Source organism: Ctenocephalides felis, unplaced genomic scaffold, assembly GCF_003426905.1.
Source record: "Ctenocephalides felis isolate EL2017-DRISC unplaced genomic scaffold, ASM342690v1 CF-g0.4_SCAFFOLD_03571, whole genome shotgun sequence".
NCBI lineage: Eukaryota > Metazoa > Arthropoda > Insecta > Siphonaptera > Pulicidae > Ctenocephalides > Ctenocephalides felis.
The window spans coordinates 35,204,214-35,230,339 of NW_020539725.1; the positions used below are offsets into that span (position 1 = coordinate 35,204,214).

General features: G+C 28.8%; 1 protein-coding gene across 1 annotated transcript in view; it reads right to left on the reverse strand.

The window, feature by feature from the left end:
• Nucleotides 1-26,126, reverse strand: part of LOC113385972 — a 153,244-nt gene that overhangs the window by 28,824 nt on the left and 98,294 nt on the right. Inside the window, exon 3 of the mRNA XM_026623789.1 lies at nucleotides 16,989-17,112. Coding sequence (XP_026479574.1) covers nucleotides 16,989-17,112 — 124 coding nt within the window. The remainder of the gene's footprint in view (nucleotides 1-16,988; nucleotides 17,113-26,126) is intronic.

Here is a 26,126-nt window from a genome sequence, read left to right on the forward strand (position 1 = left end):
TCGTGGACTATAAAAAATAATATAAAAAAATTATATGAGAAATTACAAATCGAGAATCAGAAGCGCGTGACGACCAAAAAAACCTATCTAAACATTAATTAAATCGTCGATAATAAACCTTGAAAAGAATCGAATAAAAACATTGAAATAGTACGCGCTCATCAAACGTTCAGCGTTCATTTTTCCATCGCGCAAAACGCAAATCACGTCGCAATAATAGCACTAATAACAATAATGATATTTTGTACTCGCAGTGGAATTTTTTCAACAGGTATGGTTTAAAAATAATTCATTATAAAGCGTTTGAAAACGGCACAATAATATCATATATTGGTATGCGTTTAAAAGCAGCGGAAACTTTTTAGCGACTAATTTCGTTGTTAAAATAAATTTCCTTATCTGGAATCTATTCATTGCTGACAATCTAAAAAACTCCAATAAAATTAGAATTTTCTTTACATCGTCTATATACTAATATAAAAAAAATATCAGATATTAAGATTTCTTTATCATGAATCTATTATGATAATGAAAATGAGGAGACAATTCAAATCAATTTGAATAATTAATTATTTTTTATGACTTAATAAAACTATGCTGACTGTCTTTAATCATAGAAAAGTATCGGTATTAATTCAAAATTCCTTCTTGATAAATACTGCAATAGCATACTTTTTGTTCATATACTGTTGTTGAATCCATGACTGCAATAACATATTTTCTCAAATCTTTTTTGCCAGGATAAAGATTCAGTTAGTCTTTTTTACCCCACCCGGATGCAAGTTTTTTGTAAAGGTTATATAAAAGAAACTGTTGAATTTAACTAAGAATTAGGAGAATCAAGGTAATGGCTGGTTATAAATGTTTTGCCCTCTACTTTCAAATATTGTTCTTAAAAAAAAAAAATAACTTTACTTGTTTTTAAGATGTCGTTGGGGAACCTTTTTACTCACAGTAATAAATCAATTGCTAGATATTTATATTATATAATATATAGAGAAATGATAATAGAATGCTACTGAAATGAATTAATTTTCCAAATAAACACAAAATTTTAACGACTTTTGTTCAGTCAACCACCAAATAATTATGTTTATATTATTTTTATTCATTTTTAGTCGGAGAAAAAAATAAATCTTTGCTAAACAAACTTTTTATTTAACATTTTCCTCAATTATCTTTTCTCTACTCATCGAAAGCATAACACATGCAACTATTGAATTGTTATAACATATTGTTATAAAGCATATATATTATATAATAAGCAACAAAATGGTGTTATTTGCTAAAATTCGATTCGCAGAAATATCGATTGTTCTATTCTGAATTTTTAAATGTGAGATCTGAACAAAATACGAATACAGTAATTAATGTCACGTTTTGCTTTGATATTCCCGTGACCTTCTTTTAATTTCTATGCTGTTTGTATTGCACGCTCAAGGTTTATTAGTCGTAAAACAAACGTTCGAAATATGAAATATTACAATATAAAATTGCGCGTTTTATCGTCCATTTTATCTGCATAATGATTTCACAAACATAAATCATAATGCGCAAAAAATATCTCATGCAAGTGCAATAACAAAATTTATTGTAACGCATAAGATTTCATTTCAATACCCCAAATTTCATACAAAATGTTATTTACTTGGTGGTCTGGTAAGATAAAATGAGAAAAAACATGTCAAAGTCATTAAAAGTACGCATAAATTTTAAAAAGTTATATAGTTATTAAACATATATATATACCATCATAAATACAATTCAATTTGTATAATAACGGAATATTAATGATTGGAATGGTGTCACAAAGCCCTATTTAAATTTATTATGTGAACAATCGCGAATAAATTATTTAAATCCTCTTTAATACCGCCGGTTATAAATTATTCTATTAATAATAATTCTACGTCAATTCGTGTAAATCAAGATAATTCTATTGAAGTACCATTAAATGATTATCATAATACAGATAAAATAATGTAATTAAACTAACAAATAATTTAATGAAATTTGTTGTGTATTTATTATTAAATGATTGCTTTACATTTTCCTATAACAAAATACCATAAATTTAAATGAGAGTATGATATAGTTATAGATTATTTCAACATTATTGAAGAAAGTTTTTTTCTCTACAGAAAATAACCTCTTTTACCTCTCAAATTCTTACAACAATTAATTACCTATCAACTTATTATTACCTCTCAAAACGTTACAACAATAATGTAGCTAAAAATCAATAATGTAATAGTATAAAATATAAAGAATGGAGCCAAGGATAGTCTTAATTTTTTTTTCAACAGTTAATTACAAGAAAATGGCTTGGTAGATTTTCACCTAAAACTAATCAGTATCATTCCCAACTAATATCTTTCGAACAGTTCTTGATTTTTTAAAATCGGTACGGTAGGATGAGCTTAAATATGGACGAAAAGTTTAACACTTTTTTCCAAATTTCAAAGAAACGGCTCGGCCGATCGTCGCACAGAAGTGACAAGCGATAGTCCTCTCATTGAGATAGATCAAATGGCTTTTAAATTTCTGAAATCGGTTCAGGCGTTTTTGAGCAATCATCGATGAAAGGTCTAATTTTGACAATTGCCAAAAAAACGATACTAATTTTTGCAAACTTCGACGAATTTTTAAAGCTAAACGAGTTGTCGTAGGGCCGTAATATTTTAGTATGATCCAGAAGACTATGGTATCTACCATCAAAATAATAATAATAAAAATCGTCGAAAAAATTTTTTTTAACTCTTTATTACAAGAAAACGGCCCGGCCGATCTTCTCCAAAAACTAATAAGCACGATTCCCAATATCCAATATCTTTCAATCGGTTTTTGAATTTTCAAAATCGATTCAGAATTGCGGGCTAAAACGTAGACGAAAAATTTTTCACTTTTGTGCAATTTACAAAGAAACGGCTCAGCCGATCGTCGCACAAAGCTAGTCCACGTCGAGATACGTCGAATGCCTTTTAAATTTTTGAAATCGGTCCAGCCGTTTTTGAGAAAACGTCGATTTACGGCGAAAAATCTGTTCACATACACAAACACACATACTTTTTCCAAATTTGGTCTCATTCGATTCAGAATGGCTTGAAACGCCGAGAAAACATAAAATTAGCGAATCGGATTTTTTGATGAAAACATAAAGTTCTCCTTCGGGAAGTCAGGAATCAGGAAGCATTTTAATATCGATTTATTAATGCCCCTCCTTAGAAATTTAATACAATTTCGAACAACGAAATACGAAGCTATTCCTAGTAAATGAATCTTTTCATTTCAAAAGCATTCATATTTCAGACGAGTTACTGAATAATTGAATTAATTTAAAAAAAAGTATTGCATGACGCTAATAAGCCAAAACATTGTAACTAGTAATTCGAGTAAATCTACATTGTCGTGTGTACATAAAACAAGATCTTATATTTGCCCAGCAAGTAATGCATGCGTGCATGATTCACGACTTAAGATTGTTATGTTTTACGTGTCATTTATGCATCATTAGATCTTCGAGACGAACAAGACACCCAAGAAGATAGTTTAGTATCAAAGTTAAAGATTATTTAAATGCTAGTAATCACAGCGTAAAACGAGTTTTGTATTGTATTCTCAAAACAAAACAAGAGTTATTTTTGTACCCAACATTGTTTCGCACGTAGAGCATGTGCATTGCTTCCAGAGAAGACTTTGATTTCCATATAAAATTAATTTAACTTATATATGTACCTTTAATAAATGCTTACATATTAATAATACAAAAATATTTTGTACTTAATATACATGTAGTTAGAAATGAGTATTACTTGTATTAAATATTATTTTAATTTTTTTTTGAATACCATATTTTAACAACAATCAAAACCTTACGTCCTATAAGGTGTTGGGCTGAAACTTCTCCTCTCATCGTATTTTTAGATGGTAACTCAAGGGTTAATTCGTCCATATTGTATTAGTTTAATATTAGAATTTATCTAATAAGACTGGCATATTATTCGGGAAAGACTATTTTCACTTGGAAATATATTTAAGATCTATTCCTAAGTAAAAACTGATATCGTTACCGCTCGATATCAGGGTTCATCATGAGGGGGATATTGTTCGCGACCGTTAACCCTATGCCCTAACCACTCCGCCACAAAAGTCCCGAATAATTTTTATCGCAAAAATACTTTAGATTTTTTTTGTATTTATTTCGATCTACAAATAAGATTACTTTTTCGAATTTTCATATACACTATAAAACTTATTCGGTAGATAAGGTGTTGTATGGAATTTAAAACTGGTAAAACATAATTAATTAAAAAATATATTTCAACAAGGCAGCTTAATTTTCTAGTAAACAAAGCAATATATGATTAATAAGCAATATATAATTAATTAAATAATCAAGCATATATGATTAATAACGGTGTTAATAAAATTAAAAATAATTATAAATTGCATATTTCGTTTTTAATAATAATAATTCATTAATTAAGGAGTTTTTAATTAGCAATTAAAAATTATTTTTGCATGTTTATTCAACGGGATTTTAAAATATGTAAATGTGTTAGAAGTGGACAAAATAATTCTCTCGTCTGATCTTTTTGTATTAATACATTTTATTATTAATAACAGTATTCAATAACAATAACATATTCAAAAGACTTGCTTGTAAATTTTAAATCAATACTGTAATAAATCTATATAAATTATTAATTCGTGTGATTGCTATGTGCACCAAACCTATTTTTGCTAGTACTTTTTTTAAACTGTTTTTGCATGCTTGTTCAAAACGAACAATTCCAGAAAAAAACCTTCATGTTTATATATATTTATACACACTATAATTATTCTAATTAACATTTATTGCATTTGCTCGCAAACTTGTAGTTTTTATAATTCTTCTTATGCCATTGCTCCATAAATATAGCTTTTCTTGTAAATAACGCTCTGCTGTCAGGATTCCTGACTCAAAGACGTTGCTATCTCTAATTTATGTTATGATGAGAGCTTTTGTTATTTATTTCATACATTTTTTTATTTTATTATTCATTTCATACGTATGTTAGTCAGAATAATAAATTACCATTGTATTGCTCAAATTCCCCAAAAGGATAAAACATGTTTTGAGTGAAATAAATAATACTGTATAAAATTAATAAAATTAAAAATCATACAAATTAAAATAATGTTTAGTTTAAAAACGAAACTTATATTTAAAACATTTTTAGCACGTAAAAATTGAAACTAATGCTATAGTTTCAATTATTGCAACAAGTTTTAAAAATAAGTTTACTGTTATTAATAATAAAATGTATGTAGGATCAAACGAAAAAAATATTTTGATCACTTCAAGAATATTCACCATATTTTAATTGCTAATTAAAAACATACTGATATTTCTTGTGAGAATTGACGTAATTTATTCTATTATTTATTTATATTATTATTTAACTTCGTTCTGTATGAGTGCTAACGGTCACTACATACCCCCATTTTCGTATTTTATAGTCAAAGAATGAAAATTTTATGATGGATGCTATGCTCTTCAGCTGAGAGCATCGGTGTGGCCCAGCCAAAAGGGTGGATAATTAGTGATTTTTTTTTGCAATATTTAAGAATATTCGTCAAACACAAATGTGCAGACATTCCAGAGTGTGGAGATGGCTACATATGTGATCAATGCAATTGAAACTAATGCTATAGTTTCAATTATTGCAACAAGTTTTAAAAATAAGTTTACTGGATCAAACATAAAATTTCGTAGGATCAAACGAAAAAAATATTTTGATCACTTCAAGAATATTTACCATATTTTAATTGCTAATTTAATTGCTAATTAAAAACTCTTTAATTAATTAATTAAGTAGAAAGGAAATATTCAAATAATCATCTTATAATCAAATTTGCTATTCAACTACTACTCAGTAGCATTTTTGTAAAAAAATGTATATAAAAAAATTTCAAAATTGTCTGCAATTATTTTGCATTTAAAACAAATTCAAACATTCAATAAAGCTTTAATGATTGATTTTATTTCTAAACAATAAAAAATTATAAATACGTTTTAAATAAATAATCCAATTGAATTCCAACACATTTATGTGGGCTAATGGTTATTTGATATTGAATATTTGAGAATATAAACTAATAAGAGTTATCAAGTTAATGAAATCAATCCAGATAACTCTATAATTATAAACTTGTGTCTCTTGAGTGTCATTTTTTTGTAATCAGAATATAATGGAATTAATATTTCACAATTATGTTATTGGAATAATAAATCAGTTTGTTTAATGTAGAAGTCATTCAACAATATATTTTATAAGTATATTTGCAACAAATATTAGTTGTAGTAAGGTTTTGTTCATTAGAAAAACAAACAAACAAGAATTCATTACAACAAAGCCGCAAAAGCCGTGATTAAATTGAAAATTACAGTATTTAACCTAATGCGGGCCTAAATGAGTCGCGCATTGCGGTCGGCCTTGGATGAGACTCGAGACATCGGATTGTGGATCGCGAGTTACTTATCTTCTTACAGACCGGTTTATCTATTACATGTTCCAACTCGACTGTTTATTATCAAAATAGTCGATATAAATGAAGAGCTAACATACATTTGCAAATGTTCAAAAAAGGCAAAAATGCAAAAATTCAATTCAGAGAAATTTCATGATATCAGTACCTATATTTATTATTAACTATTATACAGTATAGTACAGTACCTATATTTACTATTAACTTAAGTATTGTGTTTTCATAAAAAACGATTCCCTAATTTTATGTTTTCTCGACGTTTCAAGCCATTCTGAATCGAATGAAACAAAATTTGGAAAAAATAATATATACCTGTAATAGTATATAGCTGAATGTACTGTGTATAGTTTGCTATGAACAATAAAGCAAAAAAAAAATGGAAAAAGTACGTGTGTGTGCGTGAACAGATTGTTTGCCGTAAATTGACGATTTCTCAAAAAACAGCTGGACCGATTTCAAATATTTAAAAGCCATGAGTTTTAGGCAAAAAACTACCGAGCCGTTTTCTTGGAATTAACTATGAAATTTTTTTTGACGATTTTTATTAACCTTTATTTTTGGCAATAGATATCATGGTTTTATAAAACAAAATAAAATATTACGGCCCTACGACAAATAATTTAATGTTGAAAATTCATCAAAATTTGAGAAAATATTATAGTGAAAATTTGTGTCAAAAGTTGCTTTTGTGATGTGATGAGTCAAACATTCATTAAAATTTAAAATAATAAGCTGCAATTTTAAGGGCATACAAGCACGTGTCTGTGCAATATATAATTAATATAATTACAGTTAATTTAAATGTGTTTGAGAAAATTCGATTTCAAAAATTCAAAAGCCATGAATTTTAGGTAAAAAAACTACCGAGCCGTTTTCTTGGAATTAACTCTGACAAATTTGTTTTGCCGATTTTTATGAACCTCTTTTTGGCAGATAGATATCATGGTTTTATAAAACTTACTAAAATGTTACGGCACTACGACAAATAGTTTAATGTTAAAAATTCATCAAAGTTTCAGAAAACATTATGTATAGTCAAAATTTGAGTCCAAAGTTGCTTTTGTGATGTGATGAGTCAAACATGATCAATTCATTAAAATTTTAAATAATAAGCTGCAATTTAAAGGGCATACAAGCACGTGTCTGTGCAATATATAATTGATATTATTACAGTTAATTTAAGTATGTTTGAGAAAATTCTATTTGTAATCGCAATGTTTAGATTTAATTGAAAGCGATAATTTTATTTTTGAACTAAAAAGTAGAAAATTTTATCTAAATATCTAAATTTCAATTTCGATTAAGTCAATTCTTACACATTTCGGGAAGTTCATGCAACTTGCCTTAAAGCTAAATGCCACTTTCAACTAATTTATTTTATTATTTATTGAGCTGCAAAAACTTCATTTCAATCTTCCTAACTGTTGCCGAATAAATCGCAAAAAAAACGAAAATATAGCATAGTATTCTTTGGAAAACTCGAGGTGCTGAAAATTGTACTATTAGTTTGTCGCTTTTTTACGTTACTTTTATTTATTTTGTTTAGATTTTTCTCACCTTTTTACCTTTTAGACTGTTAGACAACTTATAGCGAACTTTGTTCTGACATTCATTCGCATTTAATTATACTTGAAAATATAAATTTCCTCGAAAATATTCATAAAATACCAAGTTGAAAAAAGTTAGCATTTATACTTTGTACAAAAAATTTTAAATATGCAAATATATAATTTGCCACAAGTATACTAATAATAATTTGAAGAAATAATTTCATATTAATATTTCACTTATAATTTAAACCGGTAGTCTCATATATAGTTTTCAATTTATAATATCTGAATATCTTTATCTAATAATCTCATAATGAAAGTTATCAGCTTATGCATGAAATTTGCATTATCAATATATAAATTGATAAATCTATAAATATAAATATTATCGCGGCCGGTCTCGATATCTTCTGGCGAGATAATAAAACAATCAACAACAGTTGATATTGATTATTATATAGGTTTTATAATCAACAACTATTTTAGGTATGTAGAAAATATATAATTATCCCAAATCAATGTCCCTTTATGGCTGACAATTGTAAACTCCCCAAAATTATTAATTGTCCTTAATTGGACAGTTGTAAATAAAATAGAGAATACAAAAATCTCAAATCTAATGCAATTTACAACTGTCATTTTTCTTGTAACTCTCCCAGCTGCCGCACTATTCGTGCATCCCGATAATTATCTTTATCGACGTATGTATCTTGACAGGACTCTGTGTTAATCTGATGATTTGAAAATATGTCCAATAGATGAGCATAAATAATGTATCTCCTATAAACCAATGTAACGCAACTTTTATATTACTTGTAGATCGCTATCCAAATGTCTCCTATAAAATTACTAGAAGAAATGTGGTGGTTTTATTACTTGTATAAAATTGTAGTACGATTAAAAGAAAAAAATAGTTATTGATCGGCCAATACGGCGTCATTCAAGTTTCAACAACAGCACCTGTTCGAGTAATAAAATATAAAGGATAAAAATATCTGAGTAATGTATTACTGCATATTAATTATAATTAGCAAAACTAAATATAACGAAATTTACTAATATAAACTGAAAATATCGGAAACTTTGATGACACACAGGAAGAAACGAGGGTAGATAAAAGTGGTACTATGGACCTGCCTTCGGTCAAAGGATTGCGGACATTAAAAAAAGATGAGCTTTATCTGATTAAAAGAAAAAATAATTTGAAACACGTGTAAATACTTTGCGCATATACTTTGCAAATACTGTGATATAAATATTAATTTATTTGCAGATAAAATCTAAGCAATGTAAAAATGCTCTTCAATCATAATCTTATCAATAATAATGTTAATAAAATAACACTATATTTGCATTATATATGTTTTACACAACTGTACAAGATACTTGCCCAAGAGTCAATATAGACATTGGTTTAACAATTTGCCTCACCACAAGCGATATGGTAACCATAGTCGAGCCATTGAGTGTGGTCATGTATAGCAATAATACGCCGTTTGAAATAAATCTACAAATGACGTAATTCAGCATAAGTAGTATACATATTGTAGAAAACAAAGAATGCATTATATATTTCCACTTAGCACATCAATATATGCAACAGACTGTAATATAACGAATGCGGTTGAAAAATTCTATGACTCACTTAACGCCGTAGATAACTGGTATCTATTCAAATATTTATTACATTAGTTATGAATACAATTATTTGCAGTAAGATAATAATTTGTTTAAAATGTTGTAAATGAAAAGGTGATAAGAGCTTCACAAAACTAATATACATTTACTGCTGATAATTTTATATAAAAATGAATAATATACATAATTTTGATTATAGAACCTAGGTTGCATTTGAACATTTTGTTATAGTTTTATTCTATATAGTAGCTACTTTTATTATAATTATCCAACGAGTACAGCAAATTAAATTGGATTACTCATATCAACTGTAAAAGAAATCAGATGAAAAAGTAAATGACATCACTGTTCTGGCTAATTTGGAGGTTAATCTTAATTATCTTTAGAAAACAAATACTACTTTATTAAGGAAAACAACCAATATGGACTTATAGCGTTGAGTCGTGGGGTTGCGCCAGTAGATCAAGAATTTTATCCATCCAAAGAAAACAATAAAAAATCATGAGGTGTATTGAAAATGCACCTTGGTATATTAGTAACCAAATAATACACTATCCAGGAAGTAGTAGCATTGACACTGTCCAGGAGGTAGGGAAAACCGAAAGTGGAATCCAGCAGAATGAAAGCTTATCAACCACAAATAACCCTACGATAATTCCTACATTAATAGTACTAATGCTGATGATATTAATTTAGGACCATCAGCTATTAGAAGATTGAAGAAGACGCACCCCTTCGAACATGGAAATGGAGTAAACCACTGGGGTGACCTTTATCAGGTCATGTGAGTGGAGCTCCAGTACTATTACTGGAGTTCTAAAATCCAGCACAATAGCTTACAGAATGTTGAATTTTATGATTACTATTTAATTTTAATAATTTACTTGCTAGTATCTCTCTTATGTTTTACCAAACTGATTTTAATTTGAGTTTTAATTAATAGAAAACTCTAAAAAAATCTAGATTTATTAAAATTTGACTGGTAGTGACTCTTGCGAAAATGCAATACTTATGACAATAATTTTATTATTATTCATAATTAATCGTTTACAAAAATACAAATCTAAATTTACAGTCTGCTGACTATTCAACAAGCAAAATGCTAAATAGCAAGGCGATAACAACTCAGCAGTTAGTTACATTCTGATGAGCAATGATTCGCAGGGGAATTATTATCAAACATATATGTGTACGTTTATCAATTACCACGGAATATTATTCGCATATACATTTGATGATCGTGACCCCAGTTCACGACTGGCGATAGCTGGATGCACGCGAAGGCCTAGCACAATATCATATATCAATTAGGGTTGATACGATAATCGAAATAATATAATAATAGATCATAAATTAGAAAAGTGATAGATTATTCAAATGTGACGGTGAATTAATATAATTGCAAACGATTAATGCAAATAAACCATTTGAATCTTCGCCCCTATTCACTTCATCATTGTTGGTCGAAATCAAATCCCCCAGTAATAGACTATATCAAGTTCAGTACTGGATCTTATATACAAATTTTATTTTTTTAATTTTTCTATATTCTATAAGTTAGTAAGTAACAACAGTGTGTGTCCTTTATAATCCATAGTATGAACCATAAACTATTAGTTAAAAATGAGATCTTGAATAATTTTGAAATTAGCCTTCACTGTACTAAACAGATATATTTGGCAATGCAAACAGACTTGTAACAAGTTCAAATTTCCATGATTTTTTTACTGGCAGCGAAATTATTATTGGTCTACTGCAAAACCCTATCTAAAGTTAGAAATCTACGGATCACACAAATAGAGTTCCGACAAAGTTAATGCATTTAATTGTTATCGGCTTCAACTAATGATACCAGCTACTAATGATTCAATGATGCGAATAAATAGTTAAACTATCACGGCCGTAATAATAATGTAGGAGCAATGGAATAGCAAGAAATTTTAAAATGTTAAGAACGAAGTATATCATGATTTTCATCATGATGCGAAGAAAGTAGGTAGAAGTGTATTAGATGTAATGGATGAGGCTGGTAAACATTTGCATTGTTGAAAGAAGTAATCAGAATATAAGGGCATAATGTTAAGCTTGTATTCATAAACTTTGAAAACTAATGATAATTTACTGATAATTAAAATGAGAGTATCGAGAACATACCAACAATGAGAGTGTGATAAGGATATTTGTGGTAATTTCTAATATACCAAAACTGATTTAATAATTATCTGCTTAAAATGCCAAGAAACAAAATTGAAATAATTTATTAAAATAATTGAGAGAATAAAAGTGTCTCAAACATGTCATCAAAATTGCATTTTATCAGCATCGCCATCACCATCTTGATCTTAACGTCCACAATATTTTAGCTCTCTGGCTGTGTAATGATCGGCCAGTGTTCATTTAACTATTATCATGGCCAAGGTTTTTCAGCTCTATTCCCGTACTTCTTGCCTTTGCGATTTCTATTTGATTAATTAGCCATGTTTTTTCTATTGCTCAAAACGTTCGGGCTAACGACCAATGAGTTGAATGAATCGCAGAAAAAAATTTAGAATTGCGCAATTACTTTTTATTACAAGCGAACGCAGACCAAGTGAATATTATGAAACATGATAATTGCTGTATAATAACGCGTAAAACAACGAAATAATGGTTTGTTTGCGGCCGTAAAAAATTATATTATTTAAAAGTCATAGAATGCAAATATGACTTCAAGAACACATTGAGTTGATGTGCTGTAATTGCTTTCATGATGGAATAAAACTGAGTAAACAATTACTAATAAATGTTTGATTTTATTATTGAAATGGTAGAATTAAATGGACGATTAACTTGAAAGAGGTTCTATCAGTCATAAAAAGTATGTAAGATTGAATCATGTTTAAATGCTTTATGCGATATTTGCTATATCATTTTAATTTACTATTTATCCAATACACCAATATCACAATTTTAAATTGTGCCATCACATATTCTGATCGATTATAAACATTACAATAATATAACATATTTGTTCTTGTATTAAGATAATTTACAATACTCACAAACTCTATTGTTTTCAAACTTTAGCCTGTACAGAATTAAATTCGCCCAAGGTAGATGCAATTTGAAATGAAGTAACATTTTATAATAATAAAACATATCGTACGAAGTAAATAGAATTAAAATGGAATGTTTTACAGTTTCTAATTGAAAATTCGGTTCATTATAAATTTCATTTAACCGAAACATAATGTTCTGAGTATAATGAGACTACTACAATATAACATTATAGTTCACTGAAGTAGTTCCTGAAAGCAATAGCGCGAGCACGTATCTCGAGACAATAAAATTAATTAAATCAGCTATATTGTGCGCTTCAGTTACAATTTCCTCTCGTGAAAAGTACGGCGACATAAGCAAATTTCCATTTTGTATTAAATCCAGCGAAGTCTCAACGTTGAATTTAATGCAATAGAGATTTACTGCAAGGGGAAATGATTCGCATTGAAATGGTCGTTCGCAATATACTTTGCGGGCACGTAGAGAAATATAAACAAAGGGAAATTGCTGGACGCTATAAGAAACTGCATTGCTACTCATTCTTAAATATACATTAAACGATAAATCATATGGAAAGCCAGGTACAGAGCCCTGCTAAATCGCCGTAAAATCTATGGTCTATTGTTGAATCTATAGCTATTACATTGTAATAGCTCATACACAGAAATAGTTAAAAGGAATTAAATTTCGTTAAATGTTCATGCTGTTTATCTATGCAATATCTTAATTAAATATATATGAAGATGGCTATAGTTCGTGCATTTTCGAAGCAACTGCAAAACTATTATTACATTTCATTACTTCGTATATTTTTAGACCAATACAACATCAGCATTTAAAATTTCATGTATCATAGTGAAGTTATAAACACACTACACATTTTTTTCAATTATGGCTAATGAATCAAAAGTTATTGGCAATTATAAACGTTTTTACATTAGAGTTTGTCTCTTCATCAGAATAATGAATTGCTAAATAGAAAATCGTTTTCTCAGAATCGTATTCCATTGTAATTGAACATAATATTACTATCTTCTAAGCAAATATTTGTAGATTAATGCACTACGGCCAAACAATTTGATTGCATTTTTTGCTTTAATCAAGTTGGTCTTAATTTCTTGAAGTTTCTAGAGTTTTTAACAGTTTAATTGATATAAAACTCCATCATGCCGCGACGTAAAAATAACCCGTAAGAATCCGAGTTAAATGAACTTTTATAGCGCTTTAATAACTTTTTGAATGATTTAATTTAAAACTTTTACATTACATACACAGCTGCAGTTGTTTTCTTATCACAATTTCAAACTTAATTATGAGAAGAATAGTGGATTTTTTTAAAAACTATTTCTTGCATCATACATATCGTTAGAAATTGGAAATCACGATATACACAAGCATTTATAATATATACACACTCATTATGTGTATCTTGAAATTTTATGTCATTCGCGTACTCCAAAGAGCTATATGAATTAAACAAGATAAATCGAATCGAAATAAAATTGGATATATAAGAATGGTCTTCCATGGCGTAACGGTCTAACGGAGTCATAAGTTTGAACCCCGTTCTGGACAACCTGACATCGGGCAGCATCGATGTCCATTTTCACATGAAAATATGGATCAAAAATATGTTACCAATTGGAAATAAGACCAATTTGGAAACTGACTTGTAAAATGGCAATGCGAAATCTCTAACACTATTCTTCCCTGAATTGAGTTGGATTTTAACTCAGCTCACGAACCTGCACTAGGTCAGAACTACCTATTTCTAAGAAATATTACCGACATCTATTTCCTCATGTCACGCTAAATATTTAGATGACATCAAATTATACGAATTACCTAATTGATCAACCCAGGGTATATTTCATAGTATTATATATAATTAATTTATCTAAATCAAATCATAGAACAAAAAACATAAAATTATAGTGCAATTATGTACTAGGCTCATCCACCATAAATTCAATATTTCTCACGGCATTCGCCTACGTAGTATCATTACACAGTTTGTACTTCTGAATAGAAAATGAGTGTATGCACAGACAAAACCTTTAGTAGTAATAAGCTTCGCAACGAGCGCCTGTTTGCTTACTCTGTAATTGTAGCTTGAACCAACAATGTCAAACACTCTCGACGCTCTCTATTATTGTCCTGTCCTGTTTATTTATAAAACGTATGGAGAGACGACTATATGGTAATTCATCAAACAATGTTTCATAAGCGGTATTACATAATTATGGGCGTGAAACATGTGTATTTGCCTAATTCATGAGACGTAGAAATTCAATAATTCACGTACTAAATTATTCAAAGTAAATTTTCACTCATAACAGGGAACTGTGAGGTGATGTGTCGCACGAAATAGACGTATCTTGGGTAAAGAATGATTGATGTATTTATATAAGTAATTGATATATATCGTATAATTGTCAAATTACCGATGATAAATTGATAAGAATAATATATATGCGACATAAATATCTAAATGTTAAACTATCAAAAAATTGCGAATTTGAAGTGTATTTGGAAATACGTACTTCACGTATTAAAATTTCCTGCTACAAACATCCTTAACAATTTTATCTAAAAATTTTCAGTAGAATTAATCTATGAAAAACAAAAATATTTACTTTACCATATGAAAAACGAGTGTGCAGAAAAGTAAACTTTATTCTTTTATTGAATCTATTAATCGTAATTAAGTTATGTACCATATAATATCTATAATTGTACAATTGTGTTGTATAAATATAAATATAATAAATAAATAAATATAAATCTAATGCATTGAATAATCTACGATAAAATGTAACACAGTAGAACCTCGATTATCCGGACCTAGGTTATACACATTTGCAATTATCCGGACTACCAACCGCAACCAATTTATATGTATGTACATACCTACAATTCGAATTTTAGCATGATTAATGCTGCAATGTACATGTATGTAATGTAATAGAAAAAAATATGTATGTACTAGAGATGGGTAACACACTCCGGAGTTATCACTCCGATACAACTCCTCCCTCGGAGTGAATCCGAGTGGAGTTGTTTCACAGGATTTGTCATGTCCGACTTCCTTAAACTGGTATTAAATCTGTTAACTCGTACAGGCATTTAATGTTTTTGTCGTTTTTGCTTTGGGAAGGATGCGGTCACTTTCTTGTCACGCAGGCAGTTTTATGACCTTTTTTAGGTATAAAAGTCAAAATAAATACCATTGTGTATTTTCCAGAAAATACAAATTGTTACTTTGAAAATACAGAACAATGAAATTGTATTCAAGTGTGAATAGCTCAAATGTATAATTTATTGAATAGTAAGGGGTGATATTTCTAACTACCACAATCTTTGGCCGTAATAATACACAATTATATAATTGTGTAAAAGTAATAATATGCTAACCGAACTATGCGATATAATATTAATTCTCAAATGGAAATAGAAGAAAAATTTTGAAAGCAGAAGTATTATTATTATGTTTTGCTTTTATTACAAAGTTTACTACATAATTTTTATATAAAATTAATCCAAAAAATCAATTATTTTCTCATCAAAAGGAAATCATTAAATTGAATTTGATTCTCAAGTTTTGCGTTTTTACTTTGGTCAACACTGCTAAAAATACGAGTCACTGAGCCGATCATCTGGTCGACCGAAAAATTTTACAATCCGCCATTTATTCGTGAATTTTTTAGAAAAATTATTTTATTGATAATCATTCATAAATTTTTATTTCAAATAATTAACGGGATTTGACAAATCCTTAGATACATAAACAGCGTACTATAGAACACATTTGTTTCGAGTATTTAGGTTTCAAAATTGTCGGAGTCGTGGAGTTGTTTAGCGGATATAACTCCACCATGAAGTGGAGTTAAATCCGAGTCGATCCGGCTTCGGATATAATAAGCCCATCTCTAGTATGTACAGACATAAGGAAGTGTTAATTTCTTAATAAAAATTGACTTTCGTTGATATCTATGTATGTAATTGTTAATTTTAATAAATACCCAACGTTATTCTTTATACATTCGATTATCCGGATTTTTTATTATCCGAATGCCCATCGACAACAATTAGTCCAGTTATTCGCGGTTTTACCTAATACCTAATATTCAATTAAATCGGTAATTCAAACACCTACTCCCTATCCTAATTTGCATACGCCAATGAGGCATGCCATACTTTCGCCAATACAGAGATCAAAGTGACACTTACCTTCGGATCAAAGTCAAACACGAGCTCGGGCTTAAGAGGGCAATCTAGACCACATTTGCACGTGCCGGTGGTGAGCAAGTAACCGCGCACGTGGGACAACGACACCAGCGAAACGCCACTGGGACTGTAAAAGAAAAAAAGTTAAGATTAAAATCATTAATTAGACTGTGTATATTAATAATTCAAAACATTAGAAATATTCAATTATCTTGGAAACAGGTAAATAATGATATTCAGAATGATGGTCCAATAATTATTACATATTAATGATTTTTAAATAATAGAACTATCCATATACCATTTGGCATAATATTGTCACAGCTACGGTCCCGCAGGCCAATGCAATTAACAGAATTGTGCAGGTCCGTCATTTTGGCAGGTAATATGAAATTGATCTATTATAAAATTTCAGTTTGCTTTATTATTATCCACTAATTTTTAATTTTATGTTTAACAATTTTTGAGATTGCCAAACTGTATGCTCTATTTATTATTGTAAAAAAATCACACATGAGGTTAGTTGAAACAAAACCTTGAAGCTAGTTGTATAATGAATGAATAGTTTGTGAGATGTCGCCACATGAACATTGTGTTACTGGCGACAGTATATTTTTTATTGGTATTATGAGATTAATTGTGGTTTACGGTGATTGTGATAAAAATTTATATTACAGGAGACATTATATATTTTACTTGTATTAATTATAGTTTGCATTAATTTATGAAAATAATTATGTACTTAAAAACAAATCAATTTTCTTGAAAATCAGTAAAGAATAAATTCTCAGATCCATTATTGCCGTTTTTCTTGTCGTTTCCAATGGTACCACTAGCCCCAAATACGGAGTAAATTGTAACACCATACTTGCTAGAAATTGATTAATTGTGAGATAACGAACAACAATTGTAGAATTATTTTTGATTAATTAGAGATTAGGTAGAGGAACAATTGCAGCAACTATCCATTTTGGTTTCGTAGAAACATTATCAATGGATCTCAAGATATATTATTTTAAAATAAAACTGTTGCAACTCCCCCCAATAGGGGAGCTACCCCATATAAATAAAATATGTGTATTAGGGCGCGTCAGTTTAAAGGTCATTTAGGCAAATATGATTTTTGGATTCTAGGGATCAAAATAAGATACTTTGCTGAAGAAACCATACTTCTAACATGAATTCTGATGCCTCGTGTATTGATGAAAAATAAGGGTTAAATCCTAAAAAACCATTCAGGGGGGTCCCAGGTGTTGAATCAGAGGCATGGGTCTTCCAAAGTTAGTGGGGGGTCGGCCATACATTTGAAAGCAATTGGGGCACTCTAAATGAGTCAAAATGGAATTTTTCAAATTTCAACCCTTATTTTTGGGTCAATGCACGGGACATCAGAATTTATTTTAGAGGTGTCGTTTCTTCAGCAAAGTATCTTATTTTGATCTCTAGTATCCGAAAATTATATGTGCCTAAGCTACTTTTTGACCCACACAAATCGACCCGCTCTAATGTATATGTTCATAAACAAGAATTCGTTAAAAAAATGAATAATGTATGTAATTATATTTTGAGTATGTCCTTATAATTGTTCATATAAGAGCTCAAAACAATATCCAATTTAATCTAGTAGAAGGCTTGATTAAAAATTATTCTCTCGTAAAATTGGAAAAACCTAAAATCCAACACTAACCCGTATTTCAAACAAACGTCAGTCAGTTATATGTAGCTGCATCGATTCAGGCACTCAATCAAACTAAAACCGATTGCGTACAAAATAGCTATAAAATGAATAACGAATCAACGACATAATTGGAAATAGCAAGAAAACAATGATTGACGATGCAAAATGTAAACAGCAGCAATATGATTGACAACCTTATTATTTAGCGGGATGACGGCTCTGATACATTCTAGCAAATGAGAAAATTTTATAGTAAGCGCTTGTCGACTTTTATAATTGAATGAGATGCATTCATAATTACATATTGCGAAAAGAAATTAATTATGTTGCTGTCTTGACTGCATAAAATTATGGCAGTTTGTGAACGCTTTTACGTTTTGAGGTTTTATGAACAGTTCACTGTCGCATCCAGTAGTTGCCTCATCTTGTAGTTAATATATTCAAATACTGAATTGTATAGACATATACAGATACATGCTTATTTCACTTCAAAATTGAAAATAATTACGTAAGATTTGAACAAAATTATATAGACTTTTTGACTGATAATGAGTGATATTTGAAGTGCTTTAAAACATTTAAGACTACTGTCTATTAATGACCAAGCTCAGGCGTCAAAATAATATAATGCTTACTACAGGTTTCGATTCTCTTACAATATTATACACTCGATATTTTTCGAACATTTTTAAAGATTATCCAAAAGGTACTGCAGTTTCTTACGTTAACATTACCGATTTGATTAGCACAATATATTAATTTAGTACACACCTAATTGATAGAAGCGTATACATAATTGCTTCCATGCAATCGTATCTGTGATCATTAATAATTTTGCATCAAAATACAATTAATCGTATTTTCGCTAATTAATTTTCATGCGACAGACAGAACATCATTAAATTTCATCGTTCTAGAAACAATTACAAAGAGTATATACTAATTGTTCAGTTCTACTAGCAGATAGGCCAGACATGACGTTTCTAATTGATTGATCCCACGTCGAACGACAGGTGCGCAGTATTTGCGAAACTGCGATGCAATTCATATGTTTTATTTGTTCGCTATTTTCTCTCCTATAGCTTGTTAAAGTATTGATTATGAGCATTGGGTAATTGTAAAAATGTAATTGGTCAACGAACTTTTTCAGCTAAACCATTAATTAGTGATATACTTATAAAAAAAATAAAAACAAATTCTTCTAATAAATTATTCCAGAATAATGTGTACCTGCGCAAAATGATGCTAAGATGTATACATATTTCAAAGGATATCGAAAACCTTCTTTGCTACTTCCTTCAGATCATTGATTAATATTTAAAAGTGTCTTGGAAATGGAAACAATAAAAAATTCAGTAATTCCTATATTTAAAAATAACATTTTCGGTTACTTCTGATATTCATTCATTTTATTTTGAATAACATGCACAACGTCCTTGCACAATCTAAATCCTCAAATAAGAAATTTAAATATGATTATAATAAAAAACATATAATAGTTATTATGCAAACTGCAATAGCAATTTAATTATTATATTATTGGTTAAATTCGATTGTGCCAGACATGTTCTTCTAATTGTGTACGTAGCGAATGTCTTATCTTTATGTAATAATTGTATATTTATTTTAATTGCAAACTGGTGAATAAACATGGCGCAAATTATTGCAATAATGATTTTGTTTATTTAACTTGGAGCTATTTATATAATACCGGTATTGTTATTATAATTTTATGTCGCTTTGTTCTTGGATGAATTATTACTATAGTAATTACTTTCAAATTTGGGTCAGATGTTCAATGCATATTTCAATAATTATGATCACGTTTCTTGGCAAAAATAGGTTGGTAAAATTCTTGCTTAGAATTTTTCTGAAAAATATAATTATCTATTTCAATCTATACTTGGAATATTGACAATGAAGATGACTTGTTTTAGTATTGTATTGTCATGTTCCTTAATGATAAGTTTGATTTATATTGACAAAATCGATAGTTACATCTATTTTAGCTTCATATACCAAATTGAATTTCAATATATAAACTGAAAAATTTCAATTTCAATTTCTATTTCAATTCAGTTTGCGTTTAGTTGCTATATAATTTAAAATAATATTGGTGTGCTAGTAAATTTCGCGAGTATCGTGGTATTTTTACGCCATTTGTTATACATTATTGATTGATGAGTTGCACACTTTCGCTCGACCAAATAAATAGGCGCAGTAAAACCACACCTTCTCGCATCGAGAAAAAATTGCAAATACTAATTTAACAAACATAGCCAAAAGTTATAGTTAGAAGTCGCTTAAGATTAAATTTAATAAAATACCGTTTAACAAAAATTAATAAAAGATGTGTTTGTGTGTGTAATGAGAATCTTATAAGTAGTACACCGCGTTACAACTTTAACTTGTACTGGCTCCAAGTTTCTAAATCAATTGTATCTTTTCATATGCACATATATTATATATCTATATAACATATGGTATGGGTCAAAAATATCCAAAAGTCTAAAAATAAAACACCAAAAATGTAGCGAAGCTAAATAAGAATAACACACTCGAAATTTATAATTCAGTATAAGAATGTGAAAGAGCATTGCAAGTTATTTTTAACATGCAATGAAATTAATTGTGAAGCTCGGTAAAATACTTCAGATAATAAGCCATTCATTTACAATATAATATCCTAAAAATAAAAAATTCTTTAATCATAAAGTATTTATCTCAAATCAAATTATATGGAAAGAAACATAAATATTGATAATTCATCCTCTAACGTTTTGATCTGTATTTCGTCATTAAAGCTTTGATATCTGATGACTAAAAACATAAGAGCGTAACAAAGCGAGCATTCTGTTCGTTATAAATTCAAACGAAATACAGATATAAAGGAATTAAATGTTTTTTTTTCATATTCTTTCTCAAATTTTTCGACTTGCAACTTGTTGAAACCATATAGCAGCGCGTTGAATGAATAAAAAATTCATGGTAAAAACTTGTTAACACGATATCTCTCCCTAGTCTATTTTGGATTATCGCATTAGATTTAGAGCTGGTATTTCAAAATAAGGGATATAGTAAATATAGTTAGAAATATATAAATTCTGAACCTGATATGGTAAAAACGCGAACTCGAGACTAACTCGAATTAGGATTAAGTACGATTTTAGAGATTATCCGTTGATACTTCACAGCAAGTGTTCATAATTAATTTCAATTGTAAATATGGTGTATCCCTAATAGATACGCTACTGGGTTTATCTGCTAATTTTTAATCAATATTTTTTCTCATATATATTGTTAGATGTCTCTGCATAATGTTTTTGAATAAACAGATCGCAGAACAAAGCTAAATAATAAAAAAAATCTAGTGGTCTTGAATATCACCTCTGTATGACCTCAGGTTGTTTGGTATATATTTTCATTGTTTCATGATTTAGGCAAAATTTATATGGTATAATGTGTTCACCTGTAAGTTTATTATGTTTGTCGGAAATCGTCTACAACAATAAAAATATATGTAAATGTAGAGATTAATGCCTAGCTCTTCCACTATTTAAATGTGATTAAAAAAAATCTTTTTGAAGCTGTAACGTGCAACCAGTTTATATATATATATATATATATATATATATATATATATATATATACACTTTATGTTTCAGATTACGATGTGTAACTTGTGAGAAAATTTTTGGCGTAGTCCCATGTGTACAAAGTATATACATATATTAAAAAAAAAACAAATGTTTGAAAAGGCCGATTGCCAGAAATGATCTATCATTTGAGTTTTCTTATTAACTGCAGTAAAACAATAAAAAGTATTGAACAATAATATCAATTGGTACATTAAAGTACTAAATAATTGTATGAATAACAAATGTATGAATGACAGGCTACAGATATCCACGACTAACAAAATATTTCGAACACGAGCTAAAAAATCGCAAATACAACATAATAACATTTTGCTAAGAATGAAGATATTGTTTGTCTGAAGTATTTTAGTATCATTAATTGCAATGCTCGATAAATTTTCTTCGTTATTATAAATCGTTCGAGCGTCAAGCACTAAAATCATGACCATTATTTTATATAGAATATAATGATATCATCTTCTTTCCTTTTATATAAATTGTAATTCAGGAAAATAATGACAATTTATTATATATAAAGAAGACCTAAATGTTACAGTACCGCACAAATAATTTTTCAATGGCTATTATTATTGAATATGTATTGTAAAATAGTTTCTAAGAATATTACCTGTTTACGCAAATATAAATGCTCCAGATATCTAACCGCATCGTATTATAAGCACATATATCCCTAATAAAACTATGAAAGTCTAATAAAGCAATTTCTAGGGTAACGGCTTATGGAAAACTTTCGCAAAATTATTATTACACTTGCCAAAGAGTATTGCAATAAAGAACACCGAACCATGCATAGAATCCAATAAACAATTTACCTTTACTGTCAGCGTTACGTTTACGTGCATTTTGTTATCTCCATCTTTATAGTTCTCCTGCTGAACATTCAGCGAACGGAATACACACATTATATACTTTACTATGCAAAATACTTTGCTTTTGTCGAGTGCGTTTAGTAGATAAAGTCCAAAATAAGTGAAATTTTAAATTGGTAATAATTCTATTAGATATTTTTTAACTGTATAACAAATGCGTTGTTTGCATAAATATACAAAAAAATGAAAAGCTTTTACCTTCACCAGGTCCAATGTCTTAATTTTAAAGGAATTTTACGACATATTATTCAACCAATGCAAAATATAAATCATGAATACATTTTTTACAGAGATAGCACTGTATATAACCTTGACCTCGTAATTTCATCAGAAAAATTTATTATCTTCTATATATACAAAAATAAGTCGAGTTTTCCTTCCTGACGAAATAACTCCAGAACGCACGAACCGATTTTGACAATTTTGCATTCGTTGGAAAGGTCTCGGGCTCCGCAAGGTTTATAGCTAAAAAAATTGAAAAAAATTTCAACAGAAAAGCGAAATTTTTTTTTTTACATTACCATTTTTACATACGGCGTCAACTCTGATATTTAGCATGTACTACAAACTAATATTTTTTATTTGACTGCTCAGTTAATTTCATGTGACAAACCGGCATTGTGTTCACTGTGAAATTGTGCGAAAAAGTACAAAAACACAAGTTATTCGTTTCCTAACATTTCAATTGGAAACCATCAAATCAAATCACGTGTATTGTGCAAATTTTTATTCAATTTCAACAGCATGCAATTTTTTTCTTCATCTTTTAATCACCAAACGAAATGTTACATAAAATGAAACCATCTGGTGGTGAAACGGAGTTCGCCCGGTTTGCTAGTCTCTTATAAAATTGCTTTGTTTAACTTAACTTACGCCAGAACCCAGATGATCATTTAAATGATAACTAATAAGCAAGCTTTTATAAAGGTTATTCAAAAGTAACTATTGAATCTAACTTGAAAATAACAAAACATCTTATAAAACATTTGAATAACGTAGACTTAAAAATTATATTAAGGTCTCGTAAAGTAAACAACAGTAGTCACAACCACAAAAACTAGCAACGAAAAAAAAAACTTCTGTTATCAAACTTAAAAACTTTCAAATAATGCTATTTATCTCTTAATAGCGACGTCGTAAGGAAGAAGGTGATAACGTGTTATGCACCTTTTTCCCTCTGCCTTTAAATATTGTTGTATAAAAATTCTTAACTTTATTTGCTTTTGAAATATCGGTAGGGAACCTTTTCACTAGCAGACCTTTAAGCGCCGCCCTACCCTATTATTTTTGTCGCATTCGAATTTAGAAAAAACTATATAAAAATATAAGTTTTACTGGCGTATACATTCTAATATGTAAAATAGTGAGCAATAATTATATCTTGTCAATACAATTTTTTTCTCTAAATAAACCTTTTCTCGGAAGTTTTATCATAGAGTGCAAAAACAAACGTGTTTTTAAATACTCAAAAACAAAGTTGAAAATCACGTATTTTTGTTAAGAAATATAAGGTTTAAATCAAGTTTTTCCATTTTCGTTTCCTCGATTCGCAATCGGTAAAAAAACTTAACTACCTCGAAAGAAATGTACGATTAAATCGAGCGACTCGGGATCTTATTTTCCTCGGAGTCGAGAGCTTTTGAAAGGGACGTACGTAAACGTACACAGACAATACTTTAAAGTAAAGCGCAGCGTCGAGCGCAATATTCCCGCATATCGACCCGTTTGGTGCGCGTTGCATTTGCACAGGAACGCGGTGCGAGGCATGAAAGGGGTAGCGATTGCAATGCACCAACCACCTCCTCAGAACTAGGCAGTGATCGGCAAAGAATTCTTGAGCTTAGGAAAAATTCTTCAGAAAAATCGACATACTTGGATAAAAATTCTTTATGTAAAACGATAATTGTAGCAAAGAATGTCTAAAAACATAATATATTTTATATTAGGTCATGATATAAAATCAGGGTAATTCATTTTTTTATCTATAAATCAAAATAGGTTGAAGCATTATACCTTTATTTTACTCTAATTTTTAATTTCAGTACTAAATTCTTGTATTAAACAAAGATTTCTCAATTTATAATATGACATTAAACTAATTGTAAATTTTGGAATTCAAAAGAAATATTCGTAACATTAGTACCAACTAGGGTTTATACAAAAACCGACATTTCAGAAAACCGGTTTTCGAGTTTCAATTTTACCAAAAAACCGGTTTTAACCGGTTTTCGAATTTTATATGAAAAATAAATTTTTGCTCGAATATTCTGTAATTTATCCGCAAATTTAGTGTAATTTAGTATAGTATTTGACTGAATTTATTTATTATTCAATTTTATAGATAGTAAACAAAATTATTTTAATTTTAATTAGTAGAACTAAAAAATAATAGTTTATCTTGATTAAATAACTTTGAAAATAATTATTCGTCATTCATGCATCATTTTCACATATAAGAATGAAAATATTTTTATGATAGTGAAAGGAAAGTTTCGAATAAATAAAAATAATACATTTTTACATAAAAAAATTTATTAAATAAATAAAAATAAAAATATATTAGATACATGTTCATACATACTTTTTAATATAAATTTTAATTTTAAAAACAATTAAGCTAAACTTTTATTTCTGTTTCGAGCAATTTTAATTAAATAATTTTAAACATTCTAATTGTTTTTGTTTAATAAAATATGATTTACGTGTCCTTTGTTTACTCACAAAATTTCCTGAAATAGAAAATACTCGAGACCAAATTATGCTTAATTGTTTTAAAGCCTAATATAATAATTCTAAGTTTTTTGTTCTTTAATTTGTGCCTTCTATGGTTTAAAACTCTTTTTTAAGTTTGAGAGAGGAGGAAGTTACTTCTTCAAGAAGAAGTCACACTGATTTAAATTAATATATACACTGGTATAAAAATCTAAATATTATA